The sequence below is a fragment of the Ostrinia furnacalis genome, unplaced genomic scaffold (genome assembly GCF_004193835.3).
Source record: "Ostrinia furnacalis isolate ACB-3 unplaced genomic scaffold, ASM419383v2 OfSCF2576, whole genome shotgun sequence".
NCBI classification, from domain to species: domain Eukaryota; kingdom Metazoa; phylum Arthropoda; class Insecta; order Lepidoptera; family Crambidae; genus Ostrinia; species Ostrinia furnacalis.
In genome coordinates this window covers 534,368-558,554 of record NW_021132815.1, presented here as the reverse complement: position 1 = coordinate 558,554, position 24,187 = coordinate 534,368, and the positions used below count along the sequence as shown (strand labels likewise).

General features: G+C 40.6%; 2 protein-coding genes across 3 annotated transcripts in view; one reads left to right on the top strand and one right to left on the bottom strand.

The window, feature by feature from the left end:
• Nucleotides 1–19,019, bottom strand: part of LOC114355930 (uncharacterized) — a 121,941-nt gene extending 102,922 nt beyond the window's left edge. For both annotated transcript variants that reach the window (XM_028308979.1, XM_028308980.1), the window contains exon 1: nucleotides 15,968–19,019. In XM_028308979.1, the coding sequence (XP_028164780.1) occupies nucleotides 15,968–18,828 (2,861 nt within the window). In that variant the 5' untranslated portion in view covers nucleotides 18,829–19,019. The remainder of the gene's footprint in view (nucleotides 1–15,967) is intronic.
• Nucleotides 18,827–19,601, top strand: LOC114355938 (circumsporozoite protein-like). The gene is made up of 2 exons (XM_028308990.1): nucleotides 18,827–18,995; nucleotides 19,057–19,601. Exons 1-2 carry the CDS (start codon nucleotides 18,827–18,829, stop codon nucleotides 19,599–19,601), a joined length of 714 nt encoding a protein of 237 aa, XP_028164791.1.
• The last annotated feature ends 4,586 nt before the right edge of the window (nucleotides 19,602–24,187 follow it).

The window sequence follows — 24,187 nt, the reverse complement described above, 5'->3', positions numbered from 1 at the left end:
TTGGGTAAAACTGTTAGTCAACAGTAAATTAAATAAATAAATAGAGGATTTTGGGTTAAAACTAGACATTAGCTTCTATAACTCATGCAAGCACAGAACTTAGAAAATAAGACAATGTTATGAAACAGACATGAGATGACTAAACTCTGGTAGAGCTGATGACCAAAAAGAAAACATTAAGAGAGGGAAATGATTTTCGTTATAAAATAGTTATTCCTATGCCGACTGATTCATGAAAGTCAATGTTACTTATTTAAAGCATGCAGACAACTAACATGCACGAGTTAGAAAGCAAGAACAGTAAGAAAGAAGAAAATATATTGAAAATTTGACATGTAATGAACATTACATTCTTATTCTTATTCTTATTCAGTATATAGCAAATACAATGACCCCAAGTAGGAAGAAGGAATCAGTCAGGGACAGTCTATGACTGACTTTTGTCTCTATGTCACCCCATAATCACACATTTATTTTTCTTCACGAATAATTCAACAATTTGTACCGTAAATAGTAATTTTCTAATGATTAGCACAGCTGCACCAGAAACCGGCACGCCATTCACATCGACCGCTACATTTACGGTATATTTGTTTATTTAACTGAATTACGCCGTAATAACCGACATGGGACCGGTTTGTATTGATTGATTTTATGATCATCAATTCAAGTTCGGTAGCTGATTGTAAAAATGAGCAAATTGTGCATTTTAAAGGATAATCATCAATGATGATCCCTTAGTGGGAAAATACGTGTCCTGTTACCTGACGTTTTCTACGCTTCTCAAAAGATACAATAATAAAATCGAAAGAATTTAGCTATATTAGTTAGTACCTACATGACGTCATAACGCGTGTAAGCAAGAAAAGAAAACCTTTCTGTACGCCTCGGTTGGCGCGAGCTCAGTGTAATATAAATTCAGAAAATTCCATCAAATGTTATAAACCTGTGTCTAGACTAGAAAATAATGTAATGTAATCTCCCAGGGTAAGAAATATTTAATCTTAGGCTGGGAATCGCAACATTGTTGAGGGCAATCCGTGTAACAGCTGTCACGCACTGCTGGCACCAGCAATGGCGGAATGCTGTCTGCGACGTCATTTTATGTTTTTCCACAAAATCGTTCAAAGTATAGGTAGTAGTTGGCCAGCAAATCAATCAAAATAAATTAGATTTTAGACAACAATGTAGCTATTTCTGCCCTGATTAACACAACTGGTCTACAAAATTTCTAAAACCGAAAATAAAGAAACGAAGTGAGTGTGCAGTGCAGTTTTCTCAATACAGTTTCACCTATGTCTACTATGTAGCGATGTAAGATACAATAAATCGTTTTAGTGTTAAATGGAGAAGGGAAGCCATAACAATGGGATATTTCTTTATTGTTGCCAAGAGAATCCGCTCCAAGAAAATTGACACATTGTATCGTGGATGTCTTTACATCCGAAGGGACAATACTTTGGAAATTTCCTTTGCGTTAAATGTAACGTCATTTCTATCCGATGGCCAAAAATCTATGTTCAGATGACAGCAAGCGATGAAAAATAGCATCTATCACAGGTACATACGGTACCACGATGTTTAGCTTGTGCCGTTGTTTACCACCCTAAAGACGTGCAATAAAGAAGGATATAACACCCACATACATAAGAGCAGGACGGCGTAACCGATTTTATTGGGGCGTACATTTACTGCAGGTATAACAATTTTAATTAAAATTTGTAATTAGAGATTGCACGTGGGTGCTTAGTCACAACCTCAGAACACAATATAGCGTAAACAGAGTAAGATCAACAATAGAAACTTCGTGAAATAGGTCAGTGTATCCGATATTGGGGTGTGAACGACTGCTAAACAGTTTGGAACTTCAGTCAATAAACCAAATAAGGGTTATTTTCGGACATCCGTCATTCGGACAAACTACAAATCAGTTACAACAATAAAGGTACTAATGCCACACATTAAGTTAATAGTGCGTTAAAGAGTCGAAATTGCTAAAACTATACGTCTTTATGACTTTTTTTTATCAAACTAGCGAGTACAAAAGGTAGGTACTAAAGCTATATCGACCATTCGAACGTCTAAAACAGCCCTTGACATGTGTCAGTTTTTATGAGCTGCCATAGACGTCAGACATAAATTCACGTAATGATTACTATCAGTCAATAAGAATTTATCCATGATTACGTCATCAAATCCGTAAAATTAACTTTTAGACGCTCCAACATGCATTTTTTTACATTCATAACCTTACCTGATACCACTTCTTAGGGACGTTAATATGGGCCAATTATTAGAAGAAGCAGCGTAAGAAACTATTTGCCTTTTTACCCGAGGGTTATGTTTTTTTTTCAATAATTTTACCAGTACCTAGATTGGTTTGAGCGAGCAAGTTAGTTCAGAATTATTTTCTTTTGACAATTTTGATTCAAGCCTTCAATTCTCTTGCCAAAAAGTTTTAAACTTGCAATTATTAATAATACTAAGCACTTCTACTGTATTGGTCTTGCGTTATTATGTTATGTTATTTAAACTTGCAAGTCCGGCCAGGCATGCATGAAATAATTGATCAACGTTGATAGCTGCACATGACGTTGAATTTGATTGAATAAGTTTGAAGGGGACCCCTACTAACTGATTTAACATTGGTTACATTACACAAAAGCATGACTCGCCGACTATGGAGACCAGTCGAAAATCTTGACTGAACTGAATTTAGGAGGCAAATGTCTTTCGAAATGTTTATGAGATATTCCGAAATTATCACTAACACTGGCCCATTTAAGGTCCCGAAGCAGTGGTAGGGTTATAGTATTACTGGGACGTGTAAAAACGCTTTTTAGAAGCCATGCGAAAAATATATGAGTCTTATGAGTTTTTATCTATGATAAAAGGCCACCTAAATTATAAGTCAGGGCAAATTGGTTTGGTCTACATTATAGAGGATTGGCCACACTTTCCGAAGGGACCCCGATCACATCCCTATGCAGGCTCTGGATTGGAACCCCCAAGGAAAACAAGCGTGGTCGCCCCAAGCAAACTTGGCGGCGCACTGTAGCAGACGAGGCGAAGAAAATCAGTAAGACCTGAAGCGAGATCAAGCGCGAAACTCAAGACCGAACGCGATGGAGGACTGTTGTGGACGCCCTCTACCCCATCTAGGGGACATAGGACCTTATGTCAAGTAAGTCAAGACATTATAAAGTATCTTTTTATCTTTATAGTTTTCAGTTTTAATAAAGACCCGATGGATAAAACTTCATGACAAAATAAAATATTATGGTATCTGTAAAAATATGTCGTTAGTAAGAAAAGAGCAATAGTAAAATATTTAATGTTAAAATAAAACGCGTAACGGAACAGTGAAGTGTAGATAACGTTTGATGGACCAATCAGAGAAGAGTTGATGACGTCAATATAGCCTATGACTTTTCAACTCTTACGAAGCATTTTCCGCAATTCCGAAAGGTCACGTTTATTTATTTTTATGTATTTGATTTTCATTAATATGCCAATGCAATTTTCGTGTAGTATCTTAAATTCATCCTACCTACGATGTATAGAATTTCGTGCCCCCTTGCGAGTTTTCATGACATATGACGTCAGCCAATAAGAGAGCAGGATAGTTAATACGTCAGCGTTAATGGAACGGCTTTGTATGGGATTGCTCTGCAGTGTTTTGTTACCTGAAACCTAATATCACAGTATCGATTGTCACTTTTCCTTTGATAAGGCTTTTGTGACCTCGTACTCGCGGACATACGAGGAAAAACTGAGAGTAGCACACTTATTGCGCTTTATTATTTGGGTCACTTACGTAGGTAGAAGTACTACTTTGGCTATATATAAGTACGTGCAGAGAATACTAGACATTATTAATAATAAAGAATACGCTGTGGGTCTGTTACTCGATATGAGTAAAGCGTACGATAGAGTAAATCACAAAATTTTATTAGATAAACTCTACGGACTTGGTATAAGGGGTACGCCATTTGATTGGTTCAAATCATACCTCAGAAACAGGTATCAGTATGTTGAGGTGGAAAATACAGATTTTGAGACGAAACGCATTGAACACATAAGATCAGACATTATCCCCATCACCGGCTCTATCCCTCAGGGAAGCGTCCTGGGCTGTGTTCTGTTCCTGGCCTATGTGAATGACTTGCCTCAGAAAATTCCCTTCGATAGTGTCTCATTTGCAGACGACGTATCGATTATCCTGCCATGTAAAAATACAGTCACGCTTGAGACGGACCTGGTCGTAGCACTGGACTCGATTATGGATTGGCTTAGTCATAATAACCTTCACTTGAATCTTGAAAAAACCAAACTAATTCAATTCAGACCATACCTAAAAACTCCCCTTGACATTAACTTTAAGTATCGATCAAAGGAAATAGAAACGGTAGATTCAACTTCTATGTTAGGTATTGACATTGATACAAATATAAATTGGAAACCATATATCCAGAAGCTATCAAACAAATTGTCATCTTTCATATATGCCCTGGGTCGACTAAAACGGATTACCAACTTGGAAACTGCTCTCTCCGCCTATCATGCATATGCCCATTCGCGACTCTCTTACGGCATCATATTGTGGGGAAATAGCAGTGCAATCCAAGAAATTTTTATACTTCAAAAAAAATGTATCAGAATTTTATCTAATATAGAACAAACTGACACCTGCAAGCCCCATTTTATAAAATTTAATATACTCACTTTACCTAGCCTATACATTTTTGAAGCTTGTAAGTTCGTAAGAAGACACCCTGAATTTTACTCCCCTGTTAAATTAATCAGACGCAATAATCGTTATCAAAACAAACTGAAGGTACCAACTACTAAACTCGAATTATACTCTTCCGCGCCACACTCAATGTTAATAAAAATATATAACCACATCCCAAATGAAATTAAAAATATAGATAAAATATCATCATATGAAAAACAATTAAAGAAGTTTCTCACTCTCAAAAGCTATTATTCCATCTCTGAATTTTTTAATGAAAATATTATGTAGAATAGAATAGAATAGAATAATTGTTTATTTGCAATGGTCTGTCTTTGTTTATATAATAATAATAATAATGTAATTGTATAATTTAATAGTATTTAATTTTCTAATTTTAATGTTTATTTGATTTTATAATTTTAATGTTTATTTAATTTTATTTTAGGTAATAATTCTCTATTTTATTTAATGTTATTTTAAGTTTTTGCAACGCCTTCACTGGGCGTCACATGTTCAATATTATGTTCCTGTCAACCCTTACCCATGTGACATGCAATAAAATAATTTGAATTTGAATTTGAATTAGGTAGGAGGTACCTGTGTCATAATTTAGCTAGAAACCCTAATTACCTAATATGTTTGGAAGTTGGTCCAATAGAAATATTGTTTCATAAGTAAGGTACCAGAGGCGGCTCTTACTTGCTTTTAGACGGACCGATCGAGATTTACCTTTGCTAAGTTTAAGATTAGATGACAATTACAAAGATATTTTGTTATGTTAATTTTATCACTATGAAAAACATAGCGAAAGAAGAACTACCTATTGAATTAATATTGTTAAATAGTATTTTTTTTAAATAGAAGTGTAGAGTCATAATTGCCCCCTACGTGACACCGGTTTTACCTAGGTGCAAAGGTTAGGTAGTCAATAAATGCGACATAGTTGATTGTCCAGTTCCTTACAAAGAATTAAACTGACAACAAACGATGTCAAATGACAAGAAAATGTTAGGGAATCGGTAATATTATGTATTAATTCCCCTTCAGATCAAACGAATGCAAACGGCTCCATTGTCGTTGTTTGTCTGTGATTAGCCTGTCAATTTTGTATTAGACGTGACTATTTCTGTGGCATACAGTCTAGACAAATACAACAGCCAGGCCATGAACAACTGCATACTGTACATTGCAAGCAGTGAAGTTTTTTTTATCTACAGGGGGAAGGAAAACCTCGTTCGTATAATATGACATTACATTATGACCACGAGGAAATGGGGTGTTTAATCACAAAATAGAAAAGTAGTTAAATGTTTACGATTTTTGAAGAGATAACACATAAGATGAATACGAGAAAATCGTACAAGAGACTTAGCTTGAATCTTAGCTTTGATTTTACTGCTAAAGCGAACTTTTACACGCATTTATTTATTTTAGCAGGCCTATCTAACCAAATGCAGTGTAATATGCAATGCCAATATGCAATAATAAAAAGCATGTCAAACATGATCCTACTAATATTATAAATGCGAAAGTTTGGATGTCTGGATGTTTGTTACTCTTTCACGCAAAAGCTACTGAATGGATTTTGATGAAACCTTACAGTATTATTGTTTATAACCCAAAATAACATATAGGCTATAATTTATGATGATCTGAGACAAACTAAATTTCACGCGGGTGAAGCCGCGGGCATAAGCTAGTTTTGTTATAAAAATGATTTGTTTACAAAATGGGCTGACCGTCCTATTTGCACTGCCTCAAAAGTCTAGCGCTACATAACGAAGACCTGTAGTTATTAGAGAAATAATTGAAAAGCATGCGGAGGGTAGAGTGACATTATAACATTTGTGACATTTCCCCGTATTATTAGAAGGGGTGGAACACTGTAACAAAACCAATAGGACTGCAATTAAAGATTGATGCAATGGTTCCTGGATATGAGTAATACTTGCTTTGTTGCGTTATTCTGTTTGGTCGAGTTAATATGTAGTTTGGTGATAATTATAGATGGTGAGATTGCGAGAATTGAGGGTAGTTTGTAGAATTAGCCGCCGATGGAAATAATTTAAATGGATGGCAAAATAAAAGTAAAATTTTTTTTTGTTTATGCGTTTCGGAACTACCGAAATTAGGTGCAAGGAAAAGTTATACCTATGTTTTACCATCGTCATAAATGATAAAAAATAAAGAACCAAGAGAAGGGAAGAGTGTTGATATTTAATTTATGTTTAGACGAACAGTTGGATGGTAGCTTGATTTGCTGAGCCTAAGTATTCTGTATTCATTTTAACTGTGGAAACTTTGCTGATTTCTGTCCTATTTTTTATGTGATTATTTGTCTGTATATCATAAAATGGTTTGTTTCCCTAATATAAATAAATAAGCGCAGTCCACCGACTTTTAGTTGGCCGATAGTTGGGTCGGGCTGTTAATTAGTTTGGACATGTATGAAAGTGCGCACATTACACCGATTTGACATCGGCCGATTCTTCATACAAATTAGAATCAGGCCCAACTAAAATTCGTCGCCTAGGCTAAAAAATAGGCAAAATTACACTAGGTACAGCAAAAGTGCATTGTGATCCTAAAAACGTTGCAAACAGAACCAATTACGCGCAAATGCGTTAAAAAGAATTAAACGCTAAGCGATCCATTTGCGTATGCCATTCAAAATCGGATTTTCCCTTCCCTCCCTTCAGTCATTTAGGTGTGACACGTCCGTCTGACGTAGAGCCCTGGGCTGAAAGCTTAATCCGTTTACTTCCAATTTTATGGACTTGGAACTAATTGACGGCTGTTAACAATGTTATGGCTGGCCAGCCCCAAAATATAGGGTGGGTGGTGTACGACGTAAGTGCCTACTGTCACCCACACGGTTATGAATTTCGGAAACGCAATCTGTAGTCTCTACATGTGATTAAGTACACCATGACACCAGTTTTACGATAAGGCTGTGAAACTGATTTAAAACTATCGAAACGACTGCAAATATATCGACTTTAGATTGGAGCTATAACGCTACGTCACCCTAAAAAGTACGTGTGCATCGTAATTCTATGGCGTAGGCGCATGTAAACGTCAACATCGATGTTTTTTTGTTTTGTGACATTTCTCATTTGACATTTGCAGAATTGCGTAGAGTGCCAGTGATTACGCGCTTCCATTGTTTATAAATACTTTTAAAATTACTTTTTTTTTATTTAAAAACCAAATTGGTACCTACAAACTCTACGCAAATTTAAAACTATCAAAGTATGCATTACCCCTATATGCTATACCTACCCCTGAATTGATCAAAGAACTGAGCATGGGTCGCGTTAAATATGCATAGTTTTGATGTTTTTATGAACATGTCATGCATCAATTTGCATGGGATTACATCCTGTATGTATGTAATTTAAGATTCTCGTGCAGTTTAAATGCATCTCTCGTGTTTGCTCTTTTGGCTAACTAAATTAGTGGCCTCCCTACGTAGGGGGATCATAGGGGTAAGCTAGGGGTGCACTAGATGCGTAGGACTCGGATTGGGGTAGGATGTCTGTGTGTTTGTAATTAACGAGCGCGGTAGACCGAGGATGTCCTAACTACACGTCTACGACCACCGCAATGTTTGGGGCATCGTTATCATTTGCAACATACATGGATTCTTGATATATTATGTAAAATTAATTATGTTAATACTTACGCGTTACGCCCGTATTCACAAACGATGCTTGCTTACGTGAAGCAGCAAATCGAACGCACAGCGTTGAATAAAGCTGTGATTGGTTCGTGTATCACCCTGTGCATTCACGCGCACTGTGAGACCTCATAGTAATGTTGGTGAATAGGGGCGGTAGTGTCATAGCGATAGAATTTCATACTGCAGTCGTATAAATTTTAATAAATTGTAACTCAACATCACTTGTTTACACAACAGGTTTTCGCGTATGAAAGATCCGCTAGATGGCGGGACGTGGATGTGGGGTCTGACTGACTGCTGCGTGATTGGTGGATTTTGACATATCTGTCAATGTCATGTCAAAAATAACCAATCATGCAGCATTTGGACCTCGCGTCTACGTATTGCCATCTGGCAGATTTTTCATACGCGAAAACCCTCATTGGGTCATGTGCCTGAAAATAATCTTGTGGTGAATGGATAGCCAAGTGCGTATATGGAATAGGTACGTATAAAGATTTGTGCGATTTCATATGCGAGATACCCTAACAAAAAATCCTCCATTGATGAAGGAGTGATATTTACATAGTGGTGGCAGCACTGTCGTGAAAAGAGTTATTAAATCTTATTAGAGACTTAATAACTACAAAAGAGAAGTATAATAAAAAAAGCCTTAACGACACAGAAAAACTACTTATTGTTAAAATAACTGCTACTTTTAACTGTTCCAATTACCGCCAAAGAGAATGGATTACAAAGTGTATCGATTGTGGATTATTGGCCAATCATCGGTAATTTGTCCAGCATAAGGTTTGCTTCCCAGGGCACAAAGGAAGAGCCATCTTTAATTCAGGCTAGTTATAGCGGCAGAACTATAGACGGCATCGAATAAATACGTCAAATTGACAGTGGATCTATGGTGAAATTGTAATTGGATATTTGACATCACAATAAATGCTTGCTTAAGTGAAGCAGCAAATCGAACGCACAGCGTTGAATAAAGCTCTGTGATTGGTTCGTGTGCGACCCTGTGCGTCCACCACGCGCACTGTAAGACCTCATAGTATGTTTGTGAATTCCGGTGTAAGAATATTTTTAAATTCTTTATTAGTATCCCTTCTGTGAGTATCTTTAAGGGCACTTTTATACACGTCCCAAGATATTAGTTTGTTCTACCACCACTTCGGTTGGTGATGAGAAGTGACAATAACGAGTTATTTCTATAAAATAACACTTCGGTCTATCTCTTAAACCATTATTAGTTTTCAAACCAACGTGAATTTCGATATTTACTTGCATTGAGATTGATAAAATGTTTAAGTGCTCGCGTCGTGACGTGATAGACATGTATTGCGATACAAATTCTAAGTAAAAATTGCGTTTTGAGAGCTTTTAAAAAGTATGCCAGTTACAGTAACAACTAATGTATGATTTTTTCCCACCGTGAAAAATAAACTATTCATCAATTCCAGCATAAAAAGTACACACTTTGTCTATTCTTAACGTAATTACTGCATAGTAAACAAAGGAAGGAGTCAGTAATTTGAGCCATCAAATAAATATTCAAGCGGCCCGATCGGTGCAATCAGCGAATGTAGAGCATGGAGCTTTCCAGCCCTGTGACCTGTTCCACTTTACATAGGCAATAGGCTAGAAAATGTCACAGTACTTATTAGTACTTTGTTGTGTAAATAAGTAATGGCTTTTAGGGTTCCGTATAAGTTTCTAATAACTAACTGTCTATCTACCATCATGTGTGCCTGAATTTTCGTTTTAACTACTCGATTAAACTCCAATTTTGGAATAGTTGTGGTTTGGTAAAAAGTGTAGTGTAAAATGTAAAAATAAAGTAATAATAATTTCTTTTAAAGGGTTAATTTTGGATTTAAACAAAAAATATTCATGCTCAATGTTTACAGGAAAACTATAGTAAAATTAAATGTACCATATTAATATAATTTCGGAAAATGACTTCTGTGCTTACATGTTACAGATTACTTGATAATACATAATAATAATAAACTTTTAGAAATCGCACGAGTAGGCAATTTGGAAATTAAATCAATTTAGTGGACATTAATTTCAAATGGTTTTTCAAACAATCATAACTAAATTCGAAATCCATTAGTTTTTTTGCTGGAAAACGATATCAGTAGTCAGTTTTTTATACTCACTCTGATATTATGACTGAACTTTGTTCTATGTAGAGTCACTCGGATAATATTTTTAGTTGTAAAATCGCATCTAATACGACCACTTAAGATTTTAAGTATAATGTGCCGTCGTCTGGCTGAAAGATTTATGTATTTACAGTTAAAGAAAATGGTAATACATAAAACGTTTCTCACTTGTCTCTTACATAACTTACACTCGGTGTCTTCCCAGCAACTTAAATGATCGATAAATGCAAATAGTCACAAATTGTGGTCCGGCCACTAATTTCCACAAAGTGGCTATTACTGGCACTGCACTGACCTGAATAGGTACTGGGTTTAAAATACGGAATTGAAATAAGTGTTTTTAGATCGATCCAATTGTTTCTATGGGAGACATGATTTATTAAAGGAAAAGTTTTACTGTGGTATTATATCTAATATCTCTTATAGACGTATTTTTGAAGCATCCGAGCATGATAAGATAGAATCGAATTCTCCATAATTAATAGTATCAGGCGTTACTTTGCGGAAATACTACCATAACATAGTCGGTGGGCGCGGGTAGTATGGTTGGGTACTTATGCCGGTGTTACTAAGCGGAAATCATAAGCTAAGTAATTTTATCTATTTTAGGGTGGATACGACCAAACAATATATATTATATTTTATTGCCTAAAAGTCCTTGTCAGCCAATTAAGAACTATCAGGCAGATAAACTACATCTTTTGTGTAGCGCTAAATGTCAGATAGCCATCTGAAACCTTATCTAGAACCGGTGAAACCAGTAGCGGCGTAAGGGGGGGGCGGTGGGGGCGGTCCGCCCCGGGTGCCAAGCATCAGGGGGTGACAGAAGTCGCGCAGATTAGTACTCACTGACTCATCTGCATGGCAAATCTGCGGTCTATGTCATGATACGGGGGGTGCGATTGTCTTTCAATCGTCGAATCGGTAGGTAACCCCAAAATCCTGGGGGGNATTGTCTTTCAATCGTCGAATCGGTAGGTAACCCCAAAATCCTGGGGGGTACCAGGGGGTGCCTTAGGAATTATGACGGGGGGGGGGGGGATATCGCCCCGGGTGCCAACCCACGCTACGCCGCCACTGGGTGAAACTTACCCATAATATCAAAAAGGCATTCTGCCATGAACAGGGGTTGTAGTTGAATGGTAGGTATAATAACATTCACTCGTATAATCAAAATGCATAAAAGGCAATCAAACTTAAACATTTTTTAAAGCAAAATCGCTCTTATTCCCCTGGCATAAGGTGCCACAGTATTTACCTTGATGTGCCCTCTGTGCCAAGACAAGTCCTCTTAGGAGCCGCTAAATGACAGTCTATTGAATTGAAATACCATCGACAATTACAAGATGCATCCAAGTACATAAACCACCTTAATGATGTTTGAATAGAGTTCAAAATGTGAAGTAGAGAACAACTCAAATATTAGCACAGCCGGTAGTGAACCCAGAAACTTTCTAGTTCCGACTAATTGAACAAACTATTGATTTGGAATATGACGTTAATGTAAATTGCAATATGGATTCAATAATTTGAATAGGAAAATTATCCTACTAATCCTACTAATATTATAAATGCGAAAGTTTGTATGGATGTCTGGATGTTAACATGTTTGTTCCTCTTTCACGGGAAAACTACGGAACGGATTTTGATGAAACTATACAGTATTATTGTTTATAACCCAGAATAACATAATTAGGCTATAGTTTATGACGATCGGAAAACGCAGCGTGGGACGTCCACCTACAAGGTGGACCGACGACATCGTAAAGGTAGCAGGGAAACGCTGGACGCAGGCCGCTACCAATCGATCAACATGGAAAGCATTGGGGGAGGCCTATGTTCAGCAGTGGACGTCCTATGGCTGAAATGATGATGATGATGATTATGACGATCTGTGACAAACTAAATTTCACGCGGGTGAAGCCGCGTGCAAAAGCCAGCAAGGAATATTTCTGGCTAGGCTAATGTATTGCGTATGTCTATAGCGCTACTCAGTCAGTGCCTGACGTATGGGAGCGGCATGGGAAGGTGTTCTGGAGACGTCAAATGTCAGCGAGACTCCAGATATGCTTCAGATTTGTATGCTATGTCAGTTTCACCCCTCTCACACCTCAAATTCAAATTCTTTATTGCTCCAATGTTTATTACCTCAGGCGTTGATTTTTCGTCGGCCGATAGTTTAGTCGGGCAGTTGATCAGTATGGGCATGTATGGGAGTGCGCACACTACGCCGATTCGATTTGGCCGATTCTTCATACAAATAAAATCGGGCACAACTATCGGCCAACTAAAAATCAACGGTGTGCGCCTACTCTTATGGCTACTTTCCGATTCTGTTTATACAGGTGACGTATTTTTAAATCGATCGAATTTCAAATCGCATGCAGATTTGCACAATGGACGTGTTGACACCACCGATCCATTGACATACTTTTTATATTATACCAAAACTACGTTTCCTATCGTTTTTCTATAGAATAAATCCGTTTATGTCGTCACAAAACTTGTATACCTATTACATACAGATATAAGAATAAATTAAAATATTTACACATAACATACATGCATAAATTAAAATTAAAATATGTACTTGAAATTAACTATTTATTTTATTTTTTAAGTGGCATGAAAATTTGCGAATTTCGATGCTATTCGACTCGTTCGCGAAATGTTATTCGGATGCTTTGGTTAATTTCGAGAAGTAGTAAAACTCACAAGTTAATGAAAATATGAAATGGTTACTAACTTACTATATTATTAATTATGTAGATTGACTAGTAGGTGGAATGTTAGAGAGCACGCGGTCGATCGCAAACCCGCTGGATAGACGCCATCACAAAGGCTACTGAGTCCACCATGGTCCAGTGTACTCGCGCCGCCTCTAACCGACAGAAATGGAGGCAAATGATACTAATCACCCCACCGTGTACCTCGTCAGCGCTACCACAACCACTCTGACAAGAGTGCTCGACTAAGAAGAAGATTGACTAGTTATACATAGAATTCTTAAGAGCCTACCTGATACAAAACCGTTATCCATAACCCTAAAACTAACTGACCTAAAAGGCTACATCCATATTCGTTAGCTATATCGGGACAACTATTTCCTCCAAGCCTCTAAATATATGCGAAGTCTGTTCCCGACGCGTCGAGTGACCGAGTGCGGTATATTTTAGGTTCTATCGATTTTCTAAAGTGGTCCTGAATGGTGCACGACCTATTTAGCAGTTGCAAATAAGTTTTGTTTTACAACGAGATGTCCCAGTTTAATAGGACACACCACTGATGAATTATTTGGGACGTACAAAACGGGACGCAGACTGGTGCCGTTTTGATTTGACAAGACTGAGTGACAGGCTGAGGTTTTTGCCATTAATAATCATGAGAATCGGGATATTTTGTCTGTCTACTCGTTTAGGGACTAGTGTCGAAAATATAGTTTTAGACAAGATGTAATGTGTCTGTAAGTTAAAGGAAAAGTAGGAAAATTTTACATGGATGAATTATGAAGATGTTGCGATTTATCATCAAAACCCTTTACTAGACTCTTATCTCATGTAAATGAGAAGTTTCCAATTGGAAATGAATGTGTAATACTTATCCCATCAAAAACAATACTTGTCAAAAAAACCAAGTCTCGCAACTCAGTTGTTCTACGGTAAAAAGTTGTGAGATCCATGTAATACCAAGTCCAGGCCAGGAAATCTTTAACGTTTTACATAAATTATTGACTTGGCCATCGCACTAAATAATTTAATTTACACGTGTTTTCATGCGATGGCCAAGTCAATATATTTATGTAAAACGTTAAAGATTTCCTGGCCTGGACTTGGTATTACATGGATCTCACAACTTTTTACCGTAGAACAACTGAGTTGCGAGACTTGGTTTTTTTGACAAGTATTGTTTTTGATGGGATCTCATTTCTTTTTGTATTTTGTAGACAGCAGTTATGTATCTAGAAAACTGGACCGAAATTGAAAAATTTTACTCGACTTGGCGGTTGCACTACCGTGCCCCCAAATATTTTAGTTTTTCCTTGATTCATACACCAAACACTACTTATATTCCAAATTTGAAGCTTCTAGGTCTGCTAGAAGTGCCTTAGAGTTTTGATGATCGGTGAGTCAGTGAGTGAGTCAGTGAGTCAGTGAGTCAGTCAGTGAGTGACAAAATTAAGTAACTTTGACCCGTTATAATTCTTAAACTACTGGTTCAAATTGAATGAAATTTTAAATATACCGTGTCTTTACAATGCCTGCATAGCTAATGAAAATTCAGCCTTCTAGTTTTATCCACAACGAAGTTACAGGCGGTCGAAAATGGCCTGAATTGCTTCGAGAAAAGGATGGTACGGCCGTGCCGCTTTTTTGCTCGACTTGGTGGGGGCACTGCCGTGCCCCCAGATAATGTTTGTAATTTAGCTATTTATTCAGGCAGCTTTAGCTATAACGTTAATGTGAATTGTTTAGTTGACGGGGATTTTGCGTTTATTGTTTTTCTAAATCTTTATAAACGAATCTGCACGACGTCAAAGTGCGAAGTATCAATGCTGTAAACGTTTAAGTTACAACTTAATTCATAATAAGTCATTTATCACGTTTCTTAGACCTATTAATATTTTGTCTGAAACATTTAGTAGTTTTGTTTTAAAAGAGAGCAGCGTGTGAGTTAAGCTATAGTCTATAGTCTAGTCACGAAAAAAAAAAACATCTTTATTGAATTGGTTCAATCGGGCAACCCTATCTAACGACGTTTCTAATCTCAGCGAGGGCGTGCGGCCCATACAACTCAACAAGATGTGAGTAATAGCCTTTATTGTGGTTTTATTCGACTGTTGTTCTGCAGTCAGCTGTAGTGCAGCGATAAGCGCTATTTGTTTTTATTTCGCTCCTAACGCTGCATACTGGCGTCCGATAACTCGAATAAGAATCTAAGTGGATTCGTTAAACTAATAACGTCGAAGAGCGTCGACTGAGTAAATGTTTAGCTTGGAAAATGTCCAATTAGGCTAACGTTTTCTGTAGTAAAAACACGTTAGACAACACATACAACTCGCCACAATGTTATGACATTAGAAATGACAATTCAAAAGCGTGTAGTAGTTTAGTGTAGTGATTTTAAGATGTACCTAAATATGGCTTACGAAAAAGTAAATAAGTATGCCTGTTTTGTTTATCAACAAAAATTTTTTGAATTGAATTTTAGTACGTCTAAGCCGGGTCAACAAAAACATGTCAACGTTCAACAAAATTGCCTACAAAAAATGTTGAATACTGATTGTGTAGGGCAAAACGCGCTGGAGCTTAAAGTTTGACAGAACAAAATGTTAATAAGAGCTGTGCCTACACGGTTTTGAATTGTTGTAAATAGTAAAAAGGGACTTACTTGCCAAACAGCGGATGCCATAAGTGGTAGGATGCTGGGTCGTGCGGATGCGGCGGCATGTGCGGCGGCGGCTCCCCAAGCGGCGTAGTGCTGCCCACCTCGGGCTCGTCACGCCGCCGGCCCATTTGCGGCGGGTTCGGCGGCCGCCTCCCAGCCACGCCGGACGCCGACGCCGCCGCCGGCTCCATCAGATTATGCAGCGACTTCACACTTATCCGCGGCCGCGGCGACTCCTGCGACCCAGCACTGCTGCTTCTCTGATGAGACTGACTCTCAGATTGCTTCACCGACTGCAAGTAGTTATTGTTCGGGAAGTATGGCGACGTAGGACTCTTCTGCGTCCGCGGGGAACGCTGGCTGCCCATCATGTTCGGATTGAAATACGGTATCTGGAGCCCCGGGAGAGGCATGTTCGGCCGAATATTCGGGTTCATGCCCGGATACATCCCCTGAAGGAACGGATTATGCGGCATCGCTCGCTGACTGTTATTGTAGCTGGGCGTTATCGGGCTGGTCCGAGCCGACGTGTGCGACTTGCTTTGAGTATTTTTAGTGGAATGCACGTAAGGGTTCTGCACGTCGCTCGACTTCGACACGAGATCTTTCATCTGGGCGTCCATGGTGGCGTTTTTCGATCTTTGAGACGCGGTCGCGTTGGCGTGATTCATCGCCTCCTGCCACATCGCGAATTGCAGTCGACTGTCGTAGTCCATCGGAGGCATCATAGGGAACCCTGTGGGGCCCATAAACCGACCCGTCTGGCCGAACATTTGGGAGAAGTCGGGATAATTTGCACCGGAGTATCCGGAGGAATTTAGAGCTTTCAGGAAATCCATGTTTTGCGAGCAGGCAGCCATCGCTTCGAGCTGGCTGAGATAGGGCAGCCACAGCATCTGGTTGAGCGCGGCAGACGTGGCGGCGTCGATATCGCCGGCTAACGCGTCCATTGACGGGATGGGCTTGGGCTGGCTGGTTTGGTCGGGCTGCGGCGCCGTGGAGGTCGCGGGTTCTGCGCTCGGCGCGGGCTTCGCCGGCGCGGGCTTGGCGGCCGGGGTCTCTCTGGGTTTTGCTGTGGCTGTGATTGGAGTTTCATTGTTTTCTATAATTTTTTCAAGTTGTGATAATGATATGACGATTATATCGGGATCTTGTAACAATGCCGGATACGCGAACGCTTCGGGCAACCGTAGTTCCGGCCTTTGTAATAGCAATGCCGGGATTTCTTTCGCAGGCGCCGCTAAGATATGGTTAAGTTTATATTTTGGAACTAATAATGGATCTGGAATGTTAAAGTCGGGACTGAGTTTCAGAGCCAACAACTGTTTCAGCGGACTCGCGTCCTCGTTCAACTTCGGAGCAGGTGGCTCAGGCTTTTTGTGCTTGGGATCTGAGTTTTTATCCTCACTGCATTTATTAAACACTTTACTTATTTTGGCTAAATCTTCCGCCGATTCCCTCTTGATTCGCTTCTCTTGGGGCTCCCCGAACTCTTTCGTCATCTTTCTGATTTCATCGGAGCAGCTGGAGACAGTGGGGCTCGCAGATTTTCTGTGTTTACCCAAATTCAGCGGTTCGCACTGTTGTTTTGTGATAGTAACTTCGGACGTATACATTTTTGGCGAGGGCGACGACAGGAGGGTTTCTAAAAACAGTGTCTGTTTGCTCTTCGTTAGTGGCATAGTAAATATTTCCGGGGAGGAGGGCACGGCGGGGATGCCGCTCGGCTGAGGCGACTGCATCGCATCCGACTCGCGCGAGGGCGCCCGCGGTATGTCTATCCTTCTCGGCGACGCATGCGGGGTGGGCAGCCTTCGGTGCACGCTCAAATCTTTAGGTTGGTCATCGCTCTTTTCTGACAAACTATCCTCAGTGTGATTCGTTGTTTCTGCCACAGTCGCAACGACATTACTCACATGCTTTATACTCGTATCTACGTGCTTTATGCTCAAATCTGTCGGAGCGAACTCCTCTGTGTTCGTTGTCTCCACGAGCTCCTTGGGAAACTCGACCTCCGACCTGATGGACGACTGAATGTTGTCGTCGCACATTTGTGTATGATCCAGATGCGTTTTATTCGCGGGTTGTTCACAGGTTATATCACTCACTACTGACTGGTTTGGCGTTTCGGTTGGCACAACTATTTCACTTTGATCGGGCAGCGCTTGCGCTTGTTGTACAAAAGATTTCTCGTCGTAAGTCTTTTGAGGTTCAGGTACAGGTTCAGCATACATAATGTCGGTAGCCTCCACGGTATTTTGTAGCCTCTTCTCGGCGTCCGCCTCGTACTCCAAGTGGTTCACTTCGTCGCTTCCCTGCATCTCCGTGCTGGCGTTCAACGTGTCCATCGGACATTCCGTCGTCGGTTCCTGACCGAACACTTCATCGGATATGTAATTTTGTTCCACAGATTGTTGATGATCCGAGGGAGGAGGGAGATGATCGCCTATGTGATGTAGATGCAGGAGTCCCTGGGCGGCGGTGATGCTGCTGCGGCCGGGGGACTCCAGCGACTGCTCCAGTCTGTCGATAATGTCCGCGACCGGCGCCCCACTCAGCAGAATGTCCTCCTCCTCCTCCACGTAATCCCCTGAGCCGTGAACTAAATGTGTAAACTTATCGAGCGCCTGCCCGAGGATCTGGTTGTCCTCGCAGCCCTTTTCCACCAGGGACTCCAGCAGCTCCTCGTCGTGGGGGCCGCCCAGCTCCGGCAAGTAATGGGCCTCGCTGATGGTCTCGAACAGGTCCTTGTGCACGACCATGTCGTTTTGGAAAGCGTCGTCCTCGCCCGCGCGCTCGGGCGCGTGCGACTTTCTGTCGAAGAACAGCTCGTCCGGCTTCGGCTCGCCGAGCTCGAACGACATGACGTCCCGCGCGACCGCCTCGTCGGGCAGGAAGGGGTACTGCGCGGCCGCGCTCGCCTGCAGCTCGAGCTCCAGCTCCTCGCCGCGCTGCTGGTTGAACTCCAGCTCCGCGACGGCCAACAGGTTGTCGAGCGGCGTCGGCTCCGCGGGCGGCGGCGAGCGCGACGGCGAGCGCGGCGCGGCGGCGCGCGGGACCGCGATGGTGTGCGAGGGGATGTGCGACTCCAGGTCGGGCGCCCACACCGGCGCCGGGGCCGGCTCGGGCCGCGGCGGGCGCTCGCGGCGGCGGCGGGAGCGGCCGGAGCGGCGGCGGCGGCGGACGCGGGCGGCTCGCTGCGGCAGCGGGCGGCGGCATGGGCGCGGGCGCGGGCGGCGCGAGGCTCGCCGCCGCCGCCGGGCGCCCGCGGTCGCGGAGACACTCCGGCGCGCCGCACCGCGGACAGGCGACAGGCGACGACCGCGCGGACGCGGCCCCGTGGCGGACTGAGCCGGGCGCCGCGCGTCGCCCCGCCCCCGGCCCGCGCGGCCCGCCCAGCATCGATCGCCGCCCGCTGCAGCCGCCGCCTGCACCCGCATGTAAACACGCGCCCCCCGCGCGCCGCCGGGCCCCGGGCCGCGCGCCCGGCACGCCCCCGGCTCCAGCGCTCCCGAGCCGAGCCGGCGGTCGCGGGGCTCCCGGTAATGATTGGCATCGACGCGCGGTAATGAGAGATCGCCCTGTGCCCTCGCTTCTCCCGTCCGCGCTTTGCGGTCCGCTGAGCGTTTCGCGCTAATGACGTGACGGACGGGCGCGTGTAGTCGCGCGGTATTGTTTGGGGACGCGCATGAGACGAAGCGGGAATTGATTCCCTGAATTGGTTCGCTGTACTCACGGTCCCTTCGTCCCTCCGGTTTCCGCACATACGCATCCCATGATATCCGCGTTCGATTGTTCCGACTCGGAGCGTAAGCTGAGCCCGAGTGTTTTGAATATCTACCTATAGCCAAAGAGGCAACAAGTAACGCTTGGAAGCCTCCTCGATCGATAGTGGCGAGTGGTGTCCTCTCGACGCCCTCTCGGCGTACTCGACGAGAGAAAAGTTTGTAACGTACCCACTTATACAAAAGTTATCGTACGTATAAGGTACTCACCGAAACTTGAAGATGGCGCCACTAGCTTCAAGAAAGTATTGTAGAGGGCGGGGCGGTTGCTCGTAACTCGGAATCAATAAATTGTTTTGTTTTGTTTCATCTTTCACTTGTTTTTTTTTCATAACACATCGACGTCAAGCGACTTGAGTAATTAATTGTTTTCACTTTATCTCCAGTGAATCGAAAATTTTACTTGTGTGTCAATTTTAGGTTCAAAGGATACCGATTTAGGACCGTAGGTATTATAAAACGATATCTACACCCAAGAAAGGTCAAGCACGTAATTTATCGGTCATGATATAAATTGAGTTTTAGAACACGAGGCTCATTGAAGATGGACTCAATCGATTAGACTCGACTGTCGATATAGCTAGAGCATGTAGCTTCAATAAATAATAACCCAATGTAGGTTTAAATTCTATATTTATTGCATAATACTTTGGTATAGAATATGGAATAAGTTTGTGCACATTTTTAGTTACATCCACCTATGTTGTAAGTATTCACCTTGATATGCCGACGTCTGTTCAACTATTTTTTATTGACAATTTTCTCGACTGTTAAATCTATTAATCTCAATAAAGAAAGCAGCGATATTTTTTGGGGTTAATTGTAAAAGGTTTTGAGTATCCGTTTAATAAATATACAATTTCAAAATACAGCAAAATACAAATAATAGGGATGTTTCCTGGGTCAAAAAGCAAGAGTTTTAATTAGTCCGTCAGTTAACTTATCAAAAAATACTCTACACGTATTTTTCACTTTTTCAAACTAATGAAAAATTAAAGAGATAAAGCGCGCCAAAGTTCATAAGAAGAGGCCCGTGACGTCAATGAGTGCATAAAAGTGCCGCACTTTGTGACGTCGCGCGGAACTTCAACGCACCATAACTATGTAATTATTTGTTAGATTGACAAATAAAAATATAGGTGTCCAATATTTTTTGATATTAAACATGACGGACTAAAAAAATTTTTTAGGAAACTAGCCTATTTCTCCAAATATCTTCTTATCATGTTTCTCGGCGATACCTTCTCAAAACTATTATAGTTGTTGCAATTCACGAAGGCGAGTGAGCTTTACACGTGTGGTGGCTCGCTACTGTTCGTTGTTCAAGTTTTGATAGACATAACACTATCGTTACGTGCATGTACACACACAAGTAAAGCTCAAAATCAAAATTATCTTTATTTGTTTAGACTCACAAATCGTCAAATGCTCTTAAGGCGATTAGAGTCCTCAATGACCTTGGGCGTTTGACCTTCACGCCGCGAGCAACACCCGCGTACCCCGCACCAAAAACTCCGATTTGACACCGATCAAAAATACACGGGCATAGGTAGATACAGAATAGAAGCTCTTTCTTCATACATTACTGCCTATTATTTTAAACTTAAATTGATGAACCTTGATGTCGGTGTCATTTAACTCAGGCGTAAAGGTATTTAATAAAAATAACAAAATCCATGAACATTTTGTACGGGATAAAATTTTATTTTATTTTTCGTAAATTTTCTAATGCTTTTGTCGGTTCAGTCGTTCTCGAAATTTGAACAAACCCGACTTTATTACAAGCTTTTATTTAGCTTGCAATTTATGATGTATGGGACACCCTGTATAAGCAAGTACCTAATGTTATGTAAGTACGCTACTTTGAAAATCATGAGTCTTCAATTCTCTAAGGTAAACTGCAGGGTCTGATGATGGAGCTGGAATGTGGCCTTAAAAATAGGCTAGTTTCTTAAAAAAAGACTTTTGGTCCGTCAATTTTACATTATCAAAAAATATTGGACACAGGATATTTTTATTTGTCAATTAAACAAGTAATTACGAAGATATGATGCGATGAAATTCCGCGAGACGACACAAATCGCCACATTTTTAAGCATGCCTTGACGTCATGTGCCTCATCTTCTGAACTTTGGTGCGTTTCATCTCTTTAAATTTTCATAAGTTTAAAAATGTGAAAAATACATTTAGAGTTTGTTTTTGGTAAGTTCACCGACGGACTAATTCAAACTATTGCTACTTTCTTGCTTTATCCACGAAACATCCCTATTCTTCGAAATTATTAGGGTAAGGTGGTGTAAGAGTGCGCGGGCGATAAGAGTGCGCATCGCACGTCACGTCGACCCTGGGAGGGGTATGCGGCTAGCTTTAGTTGTGTTTTGATCTGTTGGTGATAAAGGTTACACTGCCGAAAAAAAACGAAATTGGTTAAAAAACGGAGATACCACGTAAGTCGAAACTTTTTTACTCGTTTTGATCTAATTTTATTGCGTTTGGCAAAGATTTCTGTTCGTAGACTTTCAGTTTAACAAAATTATTCAATTTTTATGCAAATAGCTTACCTATTTAGCTAACCGATTCATTTGAAAAACTTGCCCGAAAACTCAATAGATGGCCTGCTTCAATTTGTTTGAAAAGGGTCAAACGTATAAGAGTGCGCACGGAGTGTGCGTATAAGATTGCGCGCGCACTCTTATACGACATTTATTTACCGAAGTGTTGTGGGTAAAATAAAAAGTCATTTATTATGCTTATATTTTATTTTGTGTATTTACAGCATGTCTCGGAGAAAGAGAACTTCTTCCCGACAAAACAATACGAAGAATGAAGTTGTAAAAGAGTTCAGGTACCATTTAAAAACATGTACTTTGAATTAACAGCAAAGGCATTGCGTGGGCTCGCTTTTGAGTATGCTCAAGTATATGATATACCAAACAGGTTTAATGCAGAATCTAAATTAGATAGAAAAGAATGGTTGAGGTGTTTTTGAAGAGATATCCTGATATATCATTGAGACAACCAACTGCTACAAGCGTTGCTAGAGCTATGGAATTCAACCAGGCACAAGTCGAGAACCTATCACGGAAGATTGGATCGAGTGCTCAGTGTGCCGGCAATGGTGGCATGAACACTGTACTGGCTACTTAGGCCAAGGACTGTATACGTGCGACTTGTGCATTAAGAATTAATCCGCGCACTCTTATACGACTCAACGCGCACTCTTATACACCTGGGTGTATAAGAGTGCGCAATTTTCATTTTTTATATATCTTCAGTTCCTACCTTAACTAATAACATAAGCGTGATTTGTTCTTCTATAATTTGTTGACAGATAAACAGAGTTAATAAATAAATAAAGTTGATTTTTCTAAATGTGGTATTTTATTTTTTATGGGGTCTCAAAATTAAAGTGCGCACTCTTACACCACCTTACCCAAGTAATGTTCGATTGAAAAACGCAACGTGTCATTTAAAGAGTAAAGAATTCCTAATCTATTCGTGCAAAAATCTTTTAAATTAACATAGCCGTTTTGGAGGAGTAGGGAATTTTAGTAAAAAATCGATGTCCCGTATTTATTTTTTTAATCCAAAACAAAGAGACGTAGCGAAAATTCAAACGTCACAAATGTAGTCCTTGAACTGTTGTATAACATATATTTTTAGGGTTCCGTAGCCAAAATGGCAAAAACGGAACCCTTATAGTTTCGTCATGTCCGTCTGTCCGTCTGTCCGTCTGTCCGTCTGTCACAGCCGATTTACTCGGAAACTATAAGTACTACAGTGATGAAATTTGATGGGAATATGTGTTGTATGAACCGCTACAAAATTATGACACTAAATAGTAAAAAAAAGAATTGGGGGTGGGGCCCCCCATACATGTAACTGAGGGATGAAAATTTTTTTTCGATGTACATACCCGTGTGGGGTATCAATGGAAAGGTCTTTTAAAATGATATAAAGTTTTCTAAAAAACATTTTTCTTAAAGTGAACGGTTTTTGAGATATCAGCTCTCAAAGTCGTAAAAAGTATGTCCCCCCCCCTCTATTTTTATAACTACGGGGTATAAAATTCTAAAAAAAATAGAGGTGATGCTGGTATTTAACTCTTTCAACGTTTTTTGGTTTGATCAAAGTATCTCTTTTATTTTTTTGGTTGGGTTGATTTAACTGTAATTTTGGTTATATTTGCTGCTACGGAACCCTTTGTGCGCGAGCCCGACTCGCACTTGGCCGGTTTTTTCAACTATTTCTATCCAGCAGTAAAAGAGGAGTAGGCTTTACAAAATGCCCATTTGGCGCGGATTGAGGACTCTAATCGCCTTAAGGAGCCTACACATGTCTCATTCTTTTTTTTCCCTACCAGCGCTTCGAGACAAACATTCACTCTCACTCACAAACAAGGAAGACAAACATTCATTCTCGCTCACTCGCCTTCGTG

Bases quoted from the DNA above. Each gene is read 5' to 3' on its own strand.
- LOC114355938 (XM_028308990.1), top strand. From the start codon at position 18,827: ATGACGTCCCGCGCGACCGCCTCGTCGGGCAGGAAGGGGTACTGCGCG. The intron at 18,996-19,056 runs GCGAGCGCGGCG...GTGCGACTCCAG, and splicing joins GGGCGGCGGCGAGCGCGACG to GTCGGGCGCCCACACCGGCG.